We start from the raw sequence: 22,471 nt of genomic DNA, 5'->3' as shown, positions 1-22,471 counted from the left end.
ATCTCTTCTGTAGCTAAAATGTATGTCATATTCAGTCTTAATTACTAGAATGAGTCTGAGAATCCATGATTTTTCTTCTTTTCTACACACATGCTAGATTTTAAAAACACTTTATTTAATAAAAGTTAAACATACAAAACTGAAATTAACACATTTGTCATAAAAATCACCATCTTCCATTAATAGGAAGTACCTTTTTCTATGCATGTCATTCTAAACTATCAGTTGCATATATTAGCTTGAACTGAATGCAACTCAGGTAATTGTGATGGTCACTTGCATCAATGAATGCTGACAACCTGATCTAGTTAACAAAAATTACAAACTCAGCTACATGAACATAATATACAAGGAAATTATGGTCAGATTAATGCACAAGAAATACAGTAGAATTTAATGGTGAAAACATTCAAAGTACTCTTGTTCATTAATTCAGCCTTAGTCTTTACAAAAATAATATCTACATTGTATACAGGGCTATACATTAGCTTTTTTTTTTGTCTCATATAAACATTACACATCCAAAGGTGGCACCACTACCAGAAGTGAATGAAAGTCAACGGAGGAGAAAAGCAAACAAGGTACAAAACTTATAAAAGGTAGCTGGTCTTCAACATGGTTTCTCACACAAAATAAAGTCTCAATGAAAAGTGTAAGAGGACTGAAGTAATTCCAGAAAAGGCTAGAGACTCAAGAAGTTATTGGGAGATAAGGGGATTGACACTTCACAACAAACTTTGCCATCCACAAATGAACCTGTATCTAGGCATAATTTGATGACAATAATTAGGGTACAAACTGAAATTATAAGTTGGAAAGAACAAATCTGCTCGGCAGGATGGTGATTTACCATGAAGCTCCAAAGGCTGCTGGAATACGTGGCAAATTCAAAGCATCTGAAAGTTGCAAGTTATGACTTGGATAGGGTACAACTCTTACATATGTGGCAAAGTCTGATATCTGGAAGGTAAACACTTCATCTAAGTGCTGAATTTAGGCAGCGTCTGTCTACAAAAGTTGCATTACAGCATAAATTCTGGGGGAAATGGTAGTAATGAAGAAAGTCAACTGAAAAGCAGTTATCAAATGCAATTTCTTCAAGTCTCATTCTATTGTTTGAAGTCAGATAATGATGACAATGGTCTCTTCCTTACTATCTAACAAATAATTTACCTTTAGAAAAATATAAGGATAAAAAGGTAAATGTAAAGCCCTGCAGAGATGAAATCCACCAGTTTCTCTGATTACTGAGGCATCAAATGCCTGACATTGTATTTAGAGGTATCTTGATACTGTGTCATGGGTTTATCAGCAATTCCACAAGTTCCTACTCCAACTTTGCCAGTTACACTCTCAGGTGAGGCAAAAATACTCCTTTTTACCTAAGGAAATTAAAAAACAAAAAAACAAAAAACAATCCTGATTAGCTTTGGGTAAGATTTAATTCTCAAATTGAAAATACTATATACATGTAGGAGATTTTATACACACACACACACACACACACACACAAATAATATTTAAAACCTTACCAATTATAACTAAGCACTAATGTCAAAACTAGGCAAAGAAAAGTTTCCAAGCAGAAGGTACTTCAGTTTCAGTGAGGCATAAAGAAGCAAAAGTGTTAAATATACTGTAAGCACAGAGTAAATACTTCTTTCTTCAAAAAATATTAGCTAAAGCCTCGTAAGTTATTATTCAATTGTATTTTGGCAAATTCAAATTCTAAACTCAGTTAAAATAGCCTTATTTTATACCAGCTAGAATCATGACTGCGAATTTAATATAGGCTAGTCATCTAAAGTTTAAATTTTGGGTTGCTCTGCTCTTTGATAACGGCAGAACAAACTTCACTAGGAAAAAAAATCCCCTCTACCCATAGGCTATATTATGAACCACATATTAAGCAGTAACAACTATATGCTGAAATATTTGACTTCCTATATGAATTTTATCTTAAAGCATCATAGGTCAAAGGATTTTGAATTAGAAAGGAACTTTGTAATCACTTACTATAGTGCCCTCATTTTATACATGGCTGGTAAAGCATGTCAATAACATCATAGAGATAATGCTAGAAGGGACCTCAGAAGCCAAATCCCTCATTTTATAGTTGAGGAAACTGGGGCCCAGGTAGATTTAGTGATTTCTTGAGGTCACACAGGTAGTAAGCATCAGAGGCAAGGGATGAACCCAGATCTCCTGACTTCCAGAGGTAAGTAATCTTTTCACAGGACACACTGATTTGTCCATGTTTATATAACTAGAATGTAAAAACCCAGATCTCTTTCTTGACTCCAACTCTAGTATTCCACTGCCTTCTACTACACCACAGCTGTTTCTCCATCTACTAATGTATACTTTTGAGTATGAGTAAAAGATATTAAACATAAGTGTGAAACTAAATGAAGACATAATTATAACCTGGGAGAGACAAGGTAAATCACAGCATTGCTTAATCATACGTTGTACAGTACAGCAAATCTCCCTTATGCAAACATATTTTTCAAAATTTACATTTTAGAGAAGGAAAATGTCGAACTCATGTATAAAACCCATAGAAAATTCAGCATTAATCCAAAATAATCCTATAAGAGAGCAGAAATTTTTTTGAAGGGGGATTTATCCTCCAGTTCAACTTACTAAAATAGGAAAAAAAGTTTAATATTTTTATACTTCTTTATACTTCTTGCACAACATTTTCTACAAAGATCCTTTTAAAAATAGCTGTTTCACCTTTGAAAAACAAAGCAAAATGAAAGGACCTACTAACCTGGCCTTTTTTGTTTTTAGAATAGGCTCTATTGTTGAACTGTTGCCATTTCACCTTCTGGTCCTCTCTTTCCTGTTCAAGTTCTTTTATTCTCTGAGCTTTTTTCAATGCCTTCTTCTTCTTATATTCTCGTTGCTGGGCAATCATTTCTTTTCTGTGTGAAAAGAAGTAAGATAAATAAGATGCCAACTCTGAAGTCAGTGACTATGAAAAAAGAAAAAAAGTCTACTTGTGTGTATAAATAAAAGCTATTAATTCACTAAAACCCATGTCAATCAAAAGCTAGAATTTAAAACCTTTCCTTAGCTTAATGGTATTCGTGGAAACCCTTAAGTACAAATATAATCTCAGTTACATGATAATAAGTGAGTCTAATTATGAATGTTTCACTTGATCACAACTCTTGTTATTATGTATTTGAAAAAAGTATAATTTTTTTTTTATTGGCAGCCAAGACTTCTCCATTTTATAAACAGAAGTGGAGTAGTTAGCAAGAACTGTTACCCACTTCACTCCAAAGTAGATGGAGGGAAACAAAAAAGCAAATAAAACTTCTCCATATATATTAGCAGATATTGATATCACAAAGAAAAAACATCTTCAATTTAAATTTGAATTTATAAATATGTCAACAAATATTATGTTGATTTCTTTTATTTTGGCAGAGGGTCAGAAATGTTGAAGTTTTTTATAACTGTTACTTAGATATCAGATTTTTCATTATCTAAAGGATGCAAGTCAATGAAGAAATAAAGGAATAACTATAGCCCGAACCCCGGCCTGAGAAGGGGCAGAACAAGCACGAAAACAGGTACATAGTTATGATAAAGCATGACTATTACAGTGGTGAAATAAATGATGAAATCAAGTGTGTGGTAATCAAGGCTGTGATGCTACACCAAGATTTATTTAAAATGGCTCCAAGATAGTATAATGCCCCAAATCCATTGATATAACAACTTGTTCTCAGTTAAAATTTTGAAATGTTCATTTCCTAGTTCTGCTCTCTGCTCAGAGGAGGGGAAAAAATGGGACTGATGGGTGGAAACCACAGGGAAGAAGAATTTGTTTTGATATGTGTAATAAACTTCCTAAAATCAGAGCCATCCAAAAGAAATGGGATAACTAGGGAGTAGAGCAGCCCCTTAACACTGGAGATTTGAAAAGATTTTCTATCCAATCACCAGGACATTGGGAAGTGAGTCAGAGGTTAAAAACTTTTCTGCCTCAACCACAGGCATTCTGACTGCAGACTGCATTTAACATGGAAAAAATACAACTGCATTCATATCTGACAAATTCATCACTTGGGTCACTTACTTTGACATGGGCTTATTTCCACTGTCTTCCTTTGCCTTCCTTCCTTCTTCTACCGGCTTCAAATTGAGTAGAGGTGTGACTTCTGCATTACCATAACCAGCAAATGTGATGGCAGCGGTCCCATTTTCTTCATCTATCTCTTCAATCTCTGCTTCATAACACCTGTAAAGATATCATGGCTGTAAGCAGGTGAGTAAAGGTTTGGTACTCAGCCTTATAAAATCTATACTGCAATCTCTCAGCTATTATATGGAAAACTAAAATTAATCTTCCATAATCAACTGGTACATACAAATAGCATATATTTCAGAGAAGTCTGAGATGGTCTACTAGTCCCCTCAATAACAGTCTACATTAAATTTAAAACTACAATATAGGGAAAAAGTGGCTTGGATTATCTTATTAAACAGCCAAGTTAACATGAACCATTCCTCTCCTTAAGAAAATATAAAATTGAAAATTTTCACTTACTGTTATCTACCAAGAGTAAAATTAGCTAGAGAGAGAGGGATTCAAGTGGGGTAGCTCAAACTGAATGAAAATCTCTTACCATTGTATTGTAATAACTCATGTTACAGTTAGAGAAGTTTGTTTCTACACTTACTGTCCATCTTCACTCCAGACTGCCATACATTTGTCCCCTACTTTCCAAGAGTGAGTGGGCTGTGCAGAAGCAAAACTGTCTGAACTTGCAAGGGTCTCCGAAGGTTGGGTTGAAAGAAGATCTTTGGTTAGTTCTATAACTTCCTAAAGGGAAAAGCAGAAGTGATATAACACATCATTACTCTTTTGATTAGTACCATCAACTACTCTCAAGCAGAAGAAACACAAGGTACACACCAAACTTTTAAAACCCCATTAACTACAAATTTTAATGAAAATGGGCTACACTCAAGCTTATACATAGTAAAATAGCAAATTTTATATAGCATATTATAAGTGGTTATTTTAGCAGATCACTGTTTCCTAAAGAACAGAAATAGGGTCAACCATTCAAAAGGGAAACATAATTGGCATGTCTTTTAACGTGACTGTCCTATTTAAAAGAGGTTACCAGGTAACAGTACTGGCTGAACTGGAATGGGAGCTTGACATCCCTCCCTCCATCCCTCCCCTTCCTCCCCCTCTGCAAAAAACAAAATGGCCAAAGAGCACTTGAAGCAGCTTTATTAACACCAAAAATATGCCTACACATGCTAAATTTTTACCAGGATATCCATGAAGTTACATCGATACCAGATAAAATCAGCAATCTCTCCTACTTGCCCAGGAAAGGTAAGTAAAATGACATTTTTCAAAACAACTTAAGGCATTTCAGTACCATAACAGCCATGCAATTTAGAACAGATACATAAAAAGGTATTATGTGGGGTTTAAAAGCAATCAAGTAATAGATAAGTAATCATTTGTTAATAGTTGCTCTGCTACTTCAGGCTAACACTTGATAATTACTGGTATTAAAAAACTTTCAGTATATAAAAATACTGTGAACAGATGTATTTTTATAACTATCTGCTAGATTTCCCAGATGAACAAATCTACTCTGGATCAACTTACCTAATTTCTAATTTGTAAAACACTGCTTAACTATAAAGCATCAGAACACAAATAATTCTAACAAGTGTGCACATTAATAATCTGTTCCAATGCCATGTATAAATACTATTTTAAATGTTATCTTGAGGGCCTGGAGTGAGCAATCAGGAAAGCTACATCAGTACTGAGTTTCTTCTGGCCCCTGTCGTAGTTGATTATGGTGATTTTTAATCGAACAGTCAAAAAGCCTAAACTTTACTTTGCACCTCAAGTTTCCAAATATTCCTGGCTACTCCTGACAGACTCATATTTGAGTTTACACGAAAGTAACATCAAACCCTCGGAGAAAGGTAAAAATCTTGAGAAAAGTAAAGAATCAGATGCCTTCACTAAAAGAAAACAAAAGCTAAAAATCCAGTGTAATTATACAAATGAAATTCTCTGTTGCCAAGTAGCTATACAAATAGCTTTTAATGATAATATAGCTTTCTGTGAATAGAGTAAAGTTTACGAATTTGTTATGTACCTGATTTAGAGGAGTTAAGTGAACTAGCTTATTCTTCATAGCCAGTCACTTAAGTACTAGGAATAGAACCCAGGAAACCTGATTGTATTGCCTTTTATTTCCCTAATCAACGAACTACACTATTTTCTGGCTCTTTTGGGTTGTCTCAGAGCAAAAAAATAAATTCTCAATCTAAATGCCCCACATTTATAAAGTATATGTATAGTGATCTCATTTTAGAATAATAATATTTTGGTTATTTCATGATAAAGATAGATATTTTCAATAAAGAGAGGCCCTGAAAAGCTGTAACTGTTAAGAGAAATCAAAATTCACAGAGCACAGCTCTGAACTCTACATGAAGATAGTTTTCCCCCAAAAAAAGGCTTACCTAGTGCCTTTTTAAGTTTGCCAATATTTGAATTCTTACTTCACACACACTTCTAAATGTTTTCCCCAATTGTGCATGTGGACCAAGGTATTAGAAATAGAAAGTATTTTACATATGAGGGAGTTCTTGAAGGTACATACCATTAATTAACTTTTCCTCCCCCAAGTCTGAGTTCTGAAACTGCTCCTTCATTGACAGATGGGCAGCAGTTACAGTAATCGGCAATTCCAGGAAGCATCAGGAGTTGTGATATACATATCAGCAGGTCAAAGGGGGTGCACCCAAGCACTGTGCTTACTGAAGGAAGGCGTTTCGGGGATGCAGAGAGCCACTGTAATATATGAGACAGGTGACTTGACCCCTGCCTCCTTTAGAACCAGTTTATTTAGCAAAACAGCTTAATATATAGACTATTTCTGTGAATATCCATAGACTTACTGGGCAGCAAACCTAGAAGTTACTATACCCACTTTATTTGAAGGGAAAAGAGAATGCAAAGTATGACTTACAAAAGATTAATTTGCTGTCTGCTGGGTAATTTTACTGGCCATAAAAGACAGCACTTAAAGGACAAATAGAGAAAATTCAATGGCAAGAAGAAAGCCAAGACATTAAAAGAAATGTAGAAAAGGGCATCTCATGTGACAAAGCGTCAAATGGATGGATGGCAGAAAATGAAAAACCAGGTCGAGTTCAGTAAAAGAAAAAAAGTGGAAGCTGTGAAATGGCTTGAATACATAAATGCGAAAAATGAGAAGGCCAAAAACTCAATGAAGAGGAACTGAATTTAAATAGATTTCTTTAGACCAACTGTTATGGGCATAATGAAATACTAAAGGCTACAATATAAACTCTAACTGTGTAGTTTCAAAGAGAGGAACAAATCCATATATTTCTCAGAACCTTTTGCCTTAAAAGATAAGACTCATCTTTGAACAATTGTTTCGTTCATAATGGGCCTGTATTTTGCAGTAATGAGACATTTTCTTACACGTTACAAAGCAGAGAAAAAAGGGAAAAGATCATACTGCTATAATTTTGAGAACAGAATTTATATAACATGGCTGTATGAGGACCTAGAACTTAGTGAGGTTTCTTATATGAATATTTATAATTAATGGTGGTAGTATTCATTTTACAATAAAAAGATTACAAAGCTGGAATGCGAGGTATCTAAAATTAGTACAAACGACCCTGGCATAAGGCGGTTTTGCCTTGGATTCTGTTAAGAGTGTTTTTCATGGCAGTACAGGAAGGATCTCATTAAAAAGAAGGTTCTCCCCTATAACACTATCCTAGAGCATGAGCTTCTAAGGATAGCATTATACTAAAGTCAACCTTACATCATTTTATCTTCTTCAAAATCTCTAGCGGGGATCTTTTAAAATGGTTATTCATTACTCAATGGTAGGCACTGATTTTAGGCATCCTAATTTTTTTCTTAAAGGCATACTGATTTTAACTCCATAACTATCAACTTCCTTATTTTCAAAATTAAAAAAGTAATGTTTCTGACAAAATGATAGATTGGGAAGGAGGGGAAAACAATAAATTATTCATAATAGTTTAATTAAATAGACTTCACAAGATAAACACTTGGTTAGTCAGTATATTGGTTTCATCTTTAATACTCATACATGCCCATATAATACATGGGGCATCACAGCTATGAATAGGTATGAAAATGGAGGAGGGATAGAAAGATTTATGTATATATCTTCTCCAGTCTTTGCATTTTCCCTCTTTCCAAAAATGTGCAAATATGACTTCTGAAAAAATTCAGTCAAATTATGTAGACTTTTTCTGTAAAGGCATATGTCTATATTTAGATTTATTATAAGGAAACATAGCATCTCAGACAAATTCTTTAGAAACTCATACTCTGGAACATATTTAGAATAAAAAATTTAACTTTTATATCAACGTTGAGGATAATACCAGGAATAGCCTGTAGGATTTTACATGAATTGGTTTTGTTAGAGTTGAAATTGATGGTGAGTGATAGTTAGAAGCATAAGGCCAACTGTTTAAAGCTCTGCATGTGATTCAGGGAGGAAATAATTTCAATCTCAATAAACTTCTAAACAAACTCTAAAACTCAAAGATGACAGCTACTTGAAAGGTGAAAACTTACCCTTTTAAATGAAATGTAAAATTTTATAACTGTTTAACTGTAATTTAAATTGCAAGTACACTTCTAGCCAAGTGGCCATCACACCCTCCTCACTATTTTCTTGGATTTCTTAAAATTCAACTTATAAAAAAGTTACAGGTAATAACTTGATAGGTCAACTAAGGGTTAGGATTTACAAAATACTATTTGAACCATAATTTGCAATACACCATGACTTCAATTCAATTACTATTCAAAAAATTTAGACTGCCAACAATACAGCATTTGTAATCTGTATATGGCAAATGTGTACCCTTTAAACTCTAACCTTTAAGTTCAAAAGCATAACATTTCCTATTCAGAAAAAAACCCTGAAAAGAAACATTGCTGTAATTTACTTTCAGTGAAGTAACAAAAAAGGCAGAAGCTTTGAGGGGGAGAATGCTATTCCAAAGAGCTTAAAACTAAAATTTACCCTGTTAAATTTTACCCCTCTATTCATTAAAAGAAATTCTAGTTTCAAGTTTCCAATGTGCAACTAGTTCAGTCTTTTTTTTTTTTTAGTTCAGTCTTTTTGATAATCCCTTTGGATTTCATTCAAAGGTATATACTGATTAACTCGATATTAATTTATTTCCTAAAGAACCCAAATGTTGCCATTTTTTAAAATGTGCACCTTTCCCAAGAATTCTTAAATTAAAAAAAAAACAATTTCTGTCAGATCTTAAAATTCTTTTTAAAAAAATGATAACTAATAGGAATGAAACCATTTAAACCATATGTTGGAAGAGTTCCTCATTTGACTTTATGCAATTCCATCATACTGTATAGCATCCTTAACTATACAAACATTCAAAGAACAAGATGTTTTGTGTTGGTGTTTTTTGATGTGTCTTGTGCCTCCAGTAAAAAGTATAACTATGTAGAAATTAGAATCAGGAGTACAGCTTTTTAAGCAATATTTTATGGTGTTCCCCATACTTACTTGCAAATCTTTTTTCAATTTTAGCAAGTCTTCATTTTCTCCATTCCCAGACAATGCTGCCTCAACTTGCTGAAGTTGAGCCTTGTAGCTAGCCAGCTGCTTTGCTAGATCTTCAGACATCTTCAAGAAAGGGGAAAGGAATATTAAAATGGAAATATTGTACCAAAAATACAACAAAATATCACAATCGGCTATAAAAATTTCCTGCAAAAGAGTTAAGCTTCACATTATCTCAAAATAATTACTATCAATCTCTTATTCTTTTTTTTTTTGCAGGGCAATTGGGGTTAAGTGACTTGCCCAGGGTCACACAGCTAGGAAGTGTCAAGTGTCTGAGGCCGGATTTGAACTCAGGTACTCTTGAATCCAGGGCTGGTGCTTTATCCACTGTGCCACCTAGCTGCCCCCAATCTCTTATTCCTTAATCTCTTAATATGTTTTTGAAATTATCCCTATCTTGATTTTTAAGGAAAGGAAAACCAGAAACTAGGAAAAAATTAGAAGATGGGCAACTTGCCAATTTATCACTACAAAACATTGGACAAATAAAGTCCCTTTGAGTCTCAGTTTCCTTCTCTGTAAAATAAGACTTGGGGCTGGGGGTGAGGGAGCTAGGTGGCGAAGTAGATAAAGATAAAGCACAGGGGGCAGCTAGATGGTGCCGTGGACAGAGCACTGGCCCTGGAGTCAGGAGTACCTGAGTTTAAATCCAGCCTCAGACACTTAACACTTACTGGCTGTGTGACCCTGGGCAAGTCACTTAACCCCAATTGCCTCACCAAAAAAAAAAAAAAAAAGATAAAGCACAGGCCCTGGATTCAGGAGGACCTGAGCTCAAACCCAGCCTCAGGCATTTGACACTTACTAGCTGTGTGACCCTAAGCAAGTCACTTAACCCTCATTGCCCCAAAAAAAAAAGAGAGAGAGAGAGAGAGAGAGAGAGAGAGAGAGAGAGAGAGAGAGAGAGAGAGAGAGATGAGACTCAAACTCTGTTCTCTTCCAAATCTGAGGGACTATAGTTTGTATTAAGGCTTTACCTAGCACTTCTACTACAAAGAAGCCATCGTTCACCTATAACACTTACCCACCAGCTTTTGATTATATCACTTCTCCACTGAAAGAAAATTCTAGAGGCCTCTAGGATATAATACAAACTCCACCACCTAGCTCTAAACTACCCTTCCAGTTTTATTTCATATTACTCCCCTTTACACAAACTGGACTACTCGTTGTTTCCTGATCTTGGAAGACAAGACATTAATCTCTCACTTTACTGCATTCATATAGGCTACTCCTCATAACTGGATTGCATTACCTTCCTCATTTCTAAAAGTTAGAATCCTCCCATTTTGAGGTTTTAGCAAATATGCTTATTTGCTCCATAAAATCTTCCAAGATCCTCCCTAAAACCAGAAGTATTCTCTCCCCCCTCAAATTATAATAGCTTACATTTATACCATGTTCTATATACATACATGCATATTTGCATAACAATGCAGTAAACCGAGATGCTTAACCTCATTTTATAGACTGGAAAACTGGGGTTCCAAGAGTAAATGCTCATGGTCATGTGATGGGGGGGTGGGGCGCAAAATTTGAAAAGAGCTCTTTTCTGACCCAAGGTAAAGCATGAGAGCACCTTGTCCGAATTTCTCCATTGCCCCATGATAGTGTGACATATATTAAGCTTAGCTGTATATATAGGTAGACAAATGTCGTTTTGTGTGTATCACTACAATCTAGCACAATACCTTGAACACAATAAGTTTTAAATAAAAGTATCAATTGCCCTATATCCCTGATCTTACATTAAGCACTAGGTATACAAAGCAGCACGAAAATGAAAATATCCAAAGGGATCTGGGGGCTTAAAACCAAATAAATCTAACAAACATTTAATAATATTTGCCTAACAGTATATCTTTGGGAACGTGTGATGAAAGCTGGTTCCCCTATACTTACACCCCTCTAAATCCTTCAAGACTGAATTCAAAATGTCCTCTCTTCCATAAAACCTTTCCGGATTCCATCCTCTCCCAAAAGAGGATGGGATCTCTATGCCCCAGTATGCCAAGGTTCATATCAGCATTTACCACATCTTTCTTAGTCCCATCGTTATCTATGCATCAAAGTCTTTCCCTAGGAGGAAAAAAACAAACAAAGCGGGTATATGGAGGGCTGGACTAAGTATTTGTATTTCCTCCAGCAGCCAATCCTGGGCTTTACGTGCAAAAAAGTATAGTGGGTAGTGTTAAGCTCAGGCTATGTGCGAACAAAAGCCCAAATACTGGTAAACACACCGTAAGAAATAAAAAATAGTCCCTGCCAGCTTAAGAAGCCAACGCTTAAGTGGGGATACAAAGAAATAACTAGAATACAAAATGGTACGAATTAATTGCAAGAGACACAGGTCTAGAGGCGGGGCCTCCTCCCAATACTAAGTTTTCTGAAGTCAGGAACTCCTAGTTCACTTCTAATCATAGGGTAACCACAGACAACAGGGGCGGGGAGACTTGAGTACTTTTTGAGAGGCTCAACAGGATACCAGACAACAGGCCCCTCGAGCTGGAGGCGGCTCCTCCAGCCCCGGGGCGTCAGCCCTCACCTCTCTCTAGGTCGGAGTCTGCCCCTTCCCTTTCCCGTGCCCTCCCGTCCGTTGGGAGCCCCGTCGCCCTCCTCTCCCCGGCTCCTCAGCCCCCAAGGCCGGCCCCACGGACCCTGGTTTCCCTGGACAACCAAAAGCACCATCACAAGGCTCTCCCCAAGCCAGGCCTCTGGGCCTGGGCCAGGCCGAGAGGGCTTCAACTTCCCTGCCCTGGAGAACAAGAAGCGGCCAGCTTTGGGCTGCGCTCGCCGCGCCTCAGGCCGGACCGCCAAGACCTACTGCTCAGGCCTCAGTTTCCGCCCGGCCTACAGTTAGCCCGACTAGGCCGCTTCCTGCCCGCCCGCCGCCTACCCGGAGGTTTACCTTTTATAAGGCCGGGGCCGGAGCCGGGGCCGGAGCCGGGACGGCGGCGGCAGCAAAAGATGGGGCACCTAAGCCAGACGACGGCGGCGGCAGCAGCACCGGCTCTCTTCCTCAGCGGCGGCAACGGCGACGACTGACCGGGGCTGAGAGGAGGGTGTCGCTCGGTAGAGAGGGGGAGGGGAAGAGCAAAGCGGGCTGAGGGAAGAGAAGAAGGGGACAGAGACGCGAAAGAAATCTCGCGATATTTCTAACGCCTCGCGAGGCGACAGACTATTCACGTGATTTCCCTGAATGGATGCCGCCTGTCTTAGGCCTTTGGAGGCGGCGAAGAGAGGAAGTGACGTAGGAGGAAAATTACGGTTGGTGGGGGGAGTAGGTTGTGTCTGCATCACGTCCGGTATTGAGTTGGCGGCGGTTGGAAAGTCGGGCTGGATGTAGTTCGGGCATGGATAGGGCGAGGGTTATGTCTCGCTGTCTCCTCAGTTTTCCTGATTCCGTTTTGTCCTCTGTGACCTAGAGTCTGGGCTGCCCTATTACGTAGGGTCGGGAGTACCCCCCATTGTATGGATTAGGGAACTGAGACCCAGAGGGAAAGAAGTAGCTTAACTCCCCGGGTCTGGAGTCACTTGTCTTGGGGAGCCGACTTGGGAGAGAAAGAGATGGGGTCTAAAGACCAAAAAATGAGGCAGACGGGGCCGAGAAGCCTCTGGGTTCCTGTCCCTTTTCCGTCATTTACCAGTTCGGGGCAAGACCTGGCCTGAGTGAGAGGGAGCTGGGATTGTGATCCTGATGCTTCCATTTCGGACATTGTTATTGTCAACCTCGTGCGTGTTAAGTACTTAGTCTCAATTTTTAAGTACTTAATGACGGTTGGGGGCAGTCAGAGAAACCTTTATAGCTAAGAGCCTCAACTGGCGGTCGTTGATGGCTGGCTAAAAAACATTTTGTGACCTATCCTTATGATTTGGAGAAATGGGTAGTGTCCCTTTGGTTCCCCCACTGTCCTTCCCACCATCGTCCCTGCCTGAATTACACGCCTTCTGTTATTCGAGGTTGGGGGGGATTCTTACTTCCAGAGTTGGCTCCACTTGGTAGGGTCATAGTGTTTGTTGAATGAATGGGTGCCAAATGGTTAAGTGTAGTGCCTGTTTGGAAGAAGATTGGATGGGTGCGGAGAATTTGAGTTCAGGGACTCTTGTCTTAAAGTATTTTTATCTTCTTTGGCTCCAAGAACAAGGATTCTGTAAATATTCAATTAACAGGTTGTTGGCTGAAGGTGATGAAGCTAATTTTTTCAGTCATCCAACAGCAGGGGGCAGCAGTTTGTAAATACTTGGCTGGCATGTAGGTAAGAGGCTGAAAAGATAGACATATTGGTTTTGAGAGCGCTTAGTGCCCTGTGCTATTTTTATTTTAGCTTGCCAAAAAAAAAAAAAAGTTGAGGAATCCCTTAACCGAGTGCATGGTTGGTGACATGAGAAGCTTGTCTTAAGTTTACCCTTAAAAAAGCTGTGTATTCTACTTATAAAAATTTCAAATTGGGAATTGGCTCTATTCCATAGTTCTATCTAATCCTCAGTGGCAGAGAAATCATTAGAGTTTTGAAGGTCTTAGCTGGACTCCAGGACAGTTCTAATTGTATTAGGATGACCTAAACTTTCCATCATACCACAGATACTTAAAAGGCTGCACTATATGGTGCAGTGTGTCTGAATCCAGGCACCAAGGACAAGCTAGCTTTTAGACAAAACTGAAGCAATTTTCAGCATTCTTAATCATGCCTCAAACATGTTCACTGATTCAAACTTCCTTTGAAGAGGCAAAAGCGTTTAATATCTGGTGTCAGTATTAAGTTTCTACTCTGACATTTATATTCTAACTTGTTCAGCTATTTCTAAAAGTAGTAATGATCAAAAACATCAGTGTTTCTTTAAAGTCTGTATTTGTTGAATTAAAACATGTAAAGTGAGGAAGATGAAAGAATCCTGATTTGGTGATATTGAGATATTTTCTTCTAAAAGTAGAGAAATGTGATGTAGTTGAAAAAGAGCTGGGCTTGGAGAGGCAGAGACCTGACTTTAATCCCCAATCTGACAATTGTTTTGTATAACGTATAACTTTGGAACAGCCATTTAACCTCTCTGCTACAGTTTCTGTACCTGTAAAAAAAAAAATAGGGATAATAACTGGAGTATTTACAAAGGAAATTATATTGCTGTATAAAGGTCAGTCACTATTATACGTCGAATTAGGACTGTCATTTTCATTTGCACTGATAGAACCTATTTTAGATTACTAGACACTTAAATGCTTTTGGCTGATTGAGTGATTTGAAGCTGCTTGCCTCATTTTCATGCTGCTCCCCGACTTAAGGACATTGGTGCAATCAGCTTAGGTTTGGCCAACATTTTCCTCATCCCATATGTCATATTTTATACATCAAAACACTTTATACCTTTTTATTCATGTGATTTTTGGGGTGGGATACAGGTTAATAATAGTAACATTTACATAGCACTTTAATGTTTGCAAAGCATTTTATAATTTCATTTGATCCTCCCAATGGTATGAGGTCAGCGCTATTATTATCCCTGTTTTACATTTAGTTATTTGCCTAGGGTCATATAACTATATACCTATGTGTGCGTCTATATATCTATATATCTATATGTATATATAAGGCAGGATTCAAACTCAGATCTTAAACCAACACTTTATCCACTGTGCCACTTAGCTGCCCCTAGAGTTAGTGTTTGAAATGGATATCTGCAGAAGTGCAAAGTACTTTCAAAACAATAGCTACTGAAATGTAACATAGAACTTTATTAGAAGATAAATGAAAAATGCACATTTGACTTGACTGTGTATGTGAGGTTTGCTTTGGATTTTTTAAAAGTGATGTTTTGTTGATCATCTAATGGCTGTAAAATGTAGTAATAGAATAAAAAAATCCTTGGGAAAAAAATAGCTACCATTTACATAGCACTTTTAAGTTTTGAAAAATATTATCTCCTTTATCCTTACAATAATTCTGGAAGTTAGGTTCTATCTCCATTTTACAGATGAGGAAACTGAGGTAGACAAGCAGTTAAGTGGTTTGCCCAAGGTTACACAGCTAATAATATTTGAGACCAATTTGAATTCAGATCTTAATGACCCCAGTTCTAGAACTCTATGCAAGTAACTGTGGTCAATCAGAAACAGCCTCATATAGAAGTAGCAAATTGGAAAAGCATGTAGATGAAAGTTCAGAATTTTTTCATACAAAAGACTGATCTATTCATATACAAGACTTTCTATCTACTTATATTTAAGTTGTGTGTAATGAATTGTACTTAGGGGGGAAAAAGTCAGTGCTGTTGGTTTACCTACCTTCAATAAAGAACAGGAAAGAAAAAGAAAGGACCTTAGTTGAGATTGTAAGCATAGTCAGCTGCAACAGAACAATTCACACACAATACTTCAGATTAATTCAAGTATCTGGTAGATATAGTGGCTGGAATTTGCAAGCCCACAAGCTTTTATTAAATGCTCAGCCAGGAACTATGCTAAAGACTGTTGCAAGAATGGTAAAAAAAGGTTTCTCAAGGAGCTTACATTCTAATGGGGTAGACAGCATGCAAACAACCGTGTGAAAACAAGATATATAAAGGGCAAATTGAAGGTAATCTCAGAGGGAAGCCACTAACTTTGAGGGGAAAGCAATGAAAGCAGGACAAACTGCTTTCAAAAAGTGGGATTATAGCTGAAATAATGAAGGAAGCCAAGAGGTGAAGATTAGGTAGAACATTCCAGGGATTTTGGACTGGTGAAAATGCACTTAGGGGAGAGGTGAAGTGTCTTTTATGGGCAACGAGGCCAGTGTCACTATTATAAATTACATGGAGGGAGGAAAGTTATAAGAACCCTGGAAAGGTAGGAAAGGGCCAGGTTTTGAAGGGCTTTAGGATTTTCTATTTGATCCTAGAGGCAATAAGAAGCCACTGGAGTTTATTGAGTAAGGAGGATGATATGATCAGACCTGTGCTTTAGAAAAGTCACTTTGACCAGCCAGATGGAAGCTAGACTGGAGTGAAGAGACTCTTGAGTCAGGGAGACCAGAAGGCTATATTGCACAAGTCGAGGTATAAGGTCTGTATCTCGGTGGTGGCAGTGTCAGGAAAGTATGTGTAAGAGAGATGTCAGGAAACATTAAGTACCTACAATGTGTCAGGCACTGTGCTGAGCTCTGAGGATACAAAAAGAGGCAAAAGACAGTACCTGTCCTCAAAGTAGAAGATAGAATTGACATCCTGGATGTTGCAACAGATTGAATATATGGGGGTTGAGAAAAGAGTAAGAAGTTTTGGTTGATACCTAGGTTTGAATCTGGGTGACTGGTAGGATGATAATGTCCTCAATAGTAATAGGGATATTTGGAAGAAGAGAGTGGTTGGGAAGAAAGATAATAAATTTGTTTTATTCGTTTATATGTTGAGTTGAAGATATCTGTGGGACATCCATTTCAAGGTGTCCAGTATGCAATTTGGAGATGCAAACCTGAAGGTCAGGAGTAAAGTTAGGGCTGGACAAATCAGAGAATCATCTTCATTGAGATGATAATTGAAATGCATGGGAATTAATTGAGATCACTAAGAGAAATATTCTAGGGTGAGAAGAGGAACTAAGACAAAGCCCACACTATTAGTGGGAATGACTTAGATCAAGATTCAGCAAAGGACTGACAATAATCAGAAGGCAAACCAAGAGAGAGCAGTCTCATGAAAACCTAGGCAGAAAAGAATATCAAAGGAAAAGGGGATTGACAATGTCAAAAGCTGCAGAAAGGTCAAGAAAGATGAGGATTGAAAAGATTAGATTTGGAAAAACAAGACCATTGGTAACTTTGGAGAGAACAGTTTCAGATAAATGATGAGGTCTGACGCCAGATTGTAAAGAATTTAGAAGAGAGTGAGGAAAGGAAGTAGAGACACCAACTGTAAACGGTTTTCTGAAGGAGAATAGTTACAAAAAAGAGAAGTGAAGTTGAAAGCTAGTAGGGATGGATGGATCAAGTGAGGGTTTTTAAAGTACTAGGGAGGGGCAGCTAGATGGTACAGTGGTTAAAGCACCAGCCCTGGATTCAGGAGTACCTGAGTTCAAATCCGGCCTCAGACACTTGACACTTACTAGCTGTGTGACCCTGGGCAAGTCACTTAACCCCCCCATTGCCTGCAAAAAACAAAAAAGAAAGTATTAGGGAGACACAGGCAGAAAGGAAACAGCCAGAAGACCAGGAGAGATTGAAGATTACTGAGAGTGAGGATAATAGAGTGGCAGTCTGTTGGAGAAGATGGAATGGGACCAAGTGTGTGTAATGGCGTTTTCCTTAGTGAGGAAAAGGGCCACCTTTGTTTGAGAGAGGTGAAGGAGTAGCTAGCTAATAGAGAAGTAAAATTGAGGAGAACTCTCTTGCTGAATGGCCTCAGTTTTTTCAGTGAAATTTCAGACGAAGTCCTCAGGTAAGAGGGAGAAGGAACTATTAGAGATCTGAAGAGAGATGAAAAAGATAGTAAATCAGTTCTGGAAGTATAAAAGAATTACCCTGCTGCAGTGAAGGCCTGGCTGAGATTATGCACATACATTTGTAGTAGTCCCAGTCAGCATGGTTTCATGATTTTCTCCAGCTCCTTTCAGTTGTATAAATAGGACGGAGCTTTGCAAAGCATGTTCAGTGATATGATGGCTCAAGTACAGAGGATAGTGTAGAGTTGAACTGTTTTACTAAAGGAGAAAAGTCTATATATGCTGCAGGAGTGATGACTTGGGAAAGAACTGATGGGGTGTCAGTTTGTAAGGGGTGTTACTGTCATAGAGATGGCTCGACAAGTTTAGGGAATGATGTGGGACAGTATAAAATCACGTCTATAAAGAACATAAAGCACCCTGGAGAAATACTGGGACAAACCACGGATGGCAGGAAAGACATAGGCAGAACTGGAGGCTAATGCAGCGGCATGCAGCTCTTTGAAGATCAGGAAGGTTGGCTTGAATTTTATGCAGAAAAATGAATGATTTGGGCACATCCATGAGAGAACAGTCAGATTGAGTCTACTGTGCCTTTTCCTCAAGTGTGGGAGGAAGTACTTTGCCATTTTTCATGTAACCCTTTTGTCATGCATGTTTAGTAAAGCTACCAGGGTAGGGAATAGAGGGTGGGGAGAATGGAAGGAGAATTGAGGGTTTTTATAGTGTCTACTTTGTGTGAATATTTAGGTCTACAAATATCTCATTTGGTCCTGAGATATATTTGATCTTTTTTTTTTTTTACATATAAGGTATTTTATTTTTTCTGTTACATGTAAAGATAGTTCTCAGCTTTTGTTTATACAAGCTTTACAATTTCAGATTTTTCTCCCTCCCCCCCATATATTTGATCTTTGAGATAAGTGAGTATAGCTACCAGATTCTACTTTAGAAAGAGTGCGCTCTTAAATAAAATTGATTACATTCAGATCACGTGAATCCAGAAAATTCCACATTCTTTGAGAGTAATTCTCTTCTCCCCTTTCTTCAAAGTTTGTCTTGGAGCATACTGAAAGCATTGGATCTGAAAGGGTGCACATAATCCTTTATATATGATATTACACATAGCAATATGACTTTCCAAGTCTATGTAACAAAAAACCAACTATAACCTGTTTGACTTCCCCACATGTGGAGAGGAGAAAAGGAGGGGATGTTTGCATGTCTTTTTCAAAGGGTAAAACCATCAACACTAGCATCATCAGGGGTATCTTGATGTCATATTTAGCCATTTATCAACCTATTCTATAGAGTTGAATAGGCAAAAAGCAAAAAAAGGGGAAATTTTTACCTATTGCATATATGGAATCCCAATGCTCAAAGTTTCCATTAGATGGCAGTGAAAATGCATAAAACTTTCTTGGTGTCATGTGGTACTACAGAAAAGGTAAGATTTCTGTATTACAAATCTTCCCTTAGTAACATCAACAAATGACTTGGTTTTAAATCATATTGTTTAGAAATGAAAACCTTAAGTGCGTGGCACACAACTCCTACTGTGCTTGTCAAAGGTAATTTACAATAGTTTTTTACTATAATAATCTAGTCTTTGTCATATACTTTATATTTGTTGTTTCTTGAGGTCTATATTATTCCTGCCAAATTGTAAGTTCCCAGAAGGCTGGAACCCTCTGATTCACCTTATGTAGGATTCAACACAAGACTAGTTAGAAAATGTTTTTATTTCATCACCATATCTACACAACTATTAGGGTTAAGCAAAGTAACCTTTTGTGATTTGTAGGAGGACACTTTTTACCTGTTGACACACCCATTACCAGTATCTTATCTATCTGCCTCTTCTTCGGAATCAGAATTTTAAAAGGGGTATATTAAACAAAACAGCCACTGTACTATCCCAATCTGATAGATGAAGTAGTGCCTCCTTTAGTATGTTTCTTAAATCAAAAGCTAATGGGGGCAGCTAGATGGCGCAGTGGATAGAGCACCAGCCCTGGAGGCAGGGGTACCTGAGTTCAAATCCAGCCTCAGACACTTAACACTTACTAGCTGTGTGACCCTGGGCAAGTCACTTAACCCCAATTGCCTCACTAAAAAAGAAAAAAGAAAGAAAAAAAGATAAATGAATGAGAAGTGTTTTATTAGGTACTTATTTTGTGCCAAACCCTGTGCCAAGCATTGGGGATTCAAATGAAAAAATAAAGACATTTCCCTTAAGTAGTTTACATTCATTGGTCCTGGAAAGGGTCACCATCCCTGTACATTTCCAAATCAAAATATTCTTCCGTGGCCCGTGTTCCTCTAGATTTGGTTCTGTAGTTTACATTCCAACAGACAGACCTCCACATTCAGTTAGACAATCCCCATCTGGGGCCTTGACCCACAGTTTAAGAAGCTACGTTCTAGGGGCAGCTAGATGGCGCAGTGGATAGAGCACCGGCCCTGGAGTCAGGAGGACCTGAGTTCAAATCTGGCCTCAGACACTTAACACTTACTAGCTGTGTGACCCTGGGCAAGTCACTTAACCCCAATTGCCTCACTAAAAAAGAAGAAGAAGCAGCAGCTACGGTCTAGAGCCTGGCCAGATATAATGGGCAAAGAGGCCACCATTCAAGATGAGTGGATCCCCAGGGTAGGAGATCCAGGTATGAAAGTATTAAGCTATTTGTGGTCAATTTTGGAACCCATCAGCATGGAAGCTATCAATGAAATGGCTGAGGAAAGTGAATTGTGGCTGGGCCTGAACCTAGCTATAGTGGGTAACTGAAGACAGCACCAGTACTTCAAGGGAGCTCAAAGGTAGGAGCAAAGACTACTCATCTACTAGTGCCCTTGATACCATCTCCTCCTACTACTTCCATGAGGTTATCCTTTCAGTCATCCCTTACCTTTTTGTAATTTTCAGTGATTTATTGACTACTTTGCTATGTCTCTACCATACTTATAAACCTTTCATTTGGCCCTGTTATCTATCCCCTTAAACTACAGACCTATCTCTTCCTTTTATAGCCAAACTCCAAAAAAAGCTACATGTAAATCATTCATTGCCTCCACATCTTTACTTCCATTCCTCAACTCCATGTAAAATAGAACTTAAGTCCCCACTGCTCAACTGAAACGATTCCAGGCAAGGTTACTAATAGCCTAACTGCTAGTTGAATGACCTTTTCTCTGCCACCATCTTGACTTCTCTGGGGCTTTTGCCACTTGATGACTCCTTTCTAAACATTTTCCCTGATATTTTGAGAAGCTATGCTCTATTTGCCTTTTAAAGCTGTTCACAATCTGACTTCTTTCTTTCCAAGCTAGACCTAGGGTCAGGAAGCTCTGAGTTCATATCCTGCCCAAGACACTTATTGGCTGTGAAATCCTAGTCAGTCTCTGCCTCAGTTTCCTTATCTGTAAAATGGAGATAATAATAGAACCTACCTCCCAGGGTGGTTGTACAGATATTTGTAAAGAACTTGGCAAACCTTAAAGTTCTGTGTAAATATGAAATGATGATGAATTTGCTTCATATATTCTCTATTCCTGTCAAACTTTCCTGCTTGCTATTCTTCATATGTAACATCCTATTTCTTATCTCCCTGCCTTTGGCTCCCTTCCATTTCTGGAATGTTCTTTCTCCTCCCTGCCACTTTATAGAATTCTTAGCTTCAAATCACAGCTCAGCTTCTGCTTTCCATGGCACGTCTTTCCTGAGTTTTACCATTATTAGTGCTCTCCCCAAAATTCAGTCAATAAATATTAAGTGCCCACTGTGTGTCAGGTACCATGCTAAGTACTGGGGATGCAAAATGAGGCAAAAGACAGTCCCTGTTCTCAAGGAGCTCAGGCTAATGGGATACAATGTACAAACAAATATATACAAACAAGCTATATGCAGGATAAAGAGGAAATAATAGAGGAAAGGAAATAGAATTAAATGGGCTTAGGAAAGGCTTTCTATAAAAGGTAAGTTTTTAATTGGGGTTTAAAGGAAGCAAGGAAGTCAGTAGGCAGAGTTGAGGAGGGAAAATGTTTAGGCATGGAGACAGCCAGAGAAAATACCTAGATTCTAGATGCCGCGTTTTGTTGATGGAACCAGTCAGGCCATTGACATTGAATCAAAGAGTATGTGGTAGGGAGTAAAGTGTAAGTCTGGAAAAGTAGAAGAGGGCTAGGTTAGAAAGGGCTTTGAATGTCAGAGGGATTTATATTTGATCCTGGAAGCAAAAGGGAGCCACTGGAGTTTGAGGGTGCAGGGCCTGTTGAATGAACCTTTGCTTTAGGAAAATTTTTTTTAAGTATTTTATATTCCAATCTTCCCAAACCGCTCAAGCAGCCAGAGCTGCCCAAGCCATCAGAAAAG

The 22,471-nt window shown here is 38.1% G+C and overlaps 1 protein-coding gene across 2 annotated transcripts; it reads right to left on the bottom strand.

The window, feature by feature from the left end:
• Positions 1–112: 112 nt before the first annotated feature.
• On the bottom strand, positions 113–12,832 carry SMNDC1 (survival motor neuron domain containing 1). 2 transcript variants are annotated; one of them, XM_043989405.1, is made up of 6 exons: positions 12,595–12,832; positions 9,627–9,746; positions 4,701–4,843; positions 4,097–4,258; positions 2,777–2,930; positions 113–1,382 (listed from the first exon to the last, which is right to left on the bottom strand). In XM_043989405.1, exons 2-6 carry the CDS (start codon positions 9,744–9,746, stop codon positions 1,245–1,247), a joined length of 717 nt encoding a protein of 238 aa, XP_043845340.1. In that variant the 5' UTR covers positions 12,595–12,832; the 3' UTR covers positions 113–1,244. The 2 variants fall into 2 exon arrangements, with proteins under 2 accessions (XP_043845340.1, XP_043845341.1); XM_043989406.1 differs by lacking the exon at positions 12,595–12,832 and adding an exon at positions 6,669–6,859.
• Between the last annotated feature and the right edge of the window lie 9,639 nt (positions 12,833–22,471).

The sequence above is a fragment of the Dromiciops gliroides genome, chromosome 2, assembly GCF_019393635.1.
Source record: "Dromiciops gliroides isolate mDroGli1 chromosome 2, mDroGli1.pri, whole genome shotgun sequence".
In the NCBI taxonomy this organism is placed as follows: domain Eukaryota; kingdom Metazoa; phylum Chordata; class Mammalia; order Microbiotheria; family Microbiotheriidae; genus Dromiciops; species Dromiciops gliroides.
This window is presented reverse-complemented; position numbering and strand designations above follow the sequence as displayed.

Excerpts from the sequence above, each read along its gene's own strand:
- SMNDC1 (XM_043989405.1), bottom strand. The coding sequence starts at position 9,746 with ATGTCTGAAGATCTAGCAAAGCAGCTGGCTAGCTACAAGGCTCAACTT. Across the intron at positions 4,844-9,626 it reads AATTGAAAAAAGATTTGCAA|GAAGTTATAGAACTAACCAA; the intron begins GTAAGTATGGGG and ends TTTTCCCTTTAG. Across the intron at positions 2,931-4,096 it reads GGAAATAAGCCCATGTCAAA|AAAAGAAATGATTGCCCAGC; the intron begins GTAAGTGACCCA and ends CTTTTCACACAG.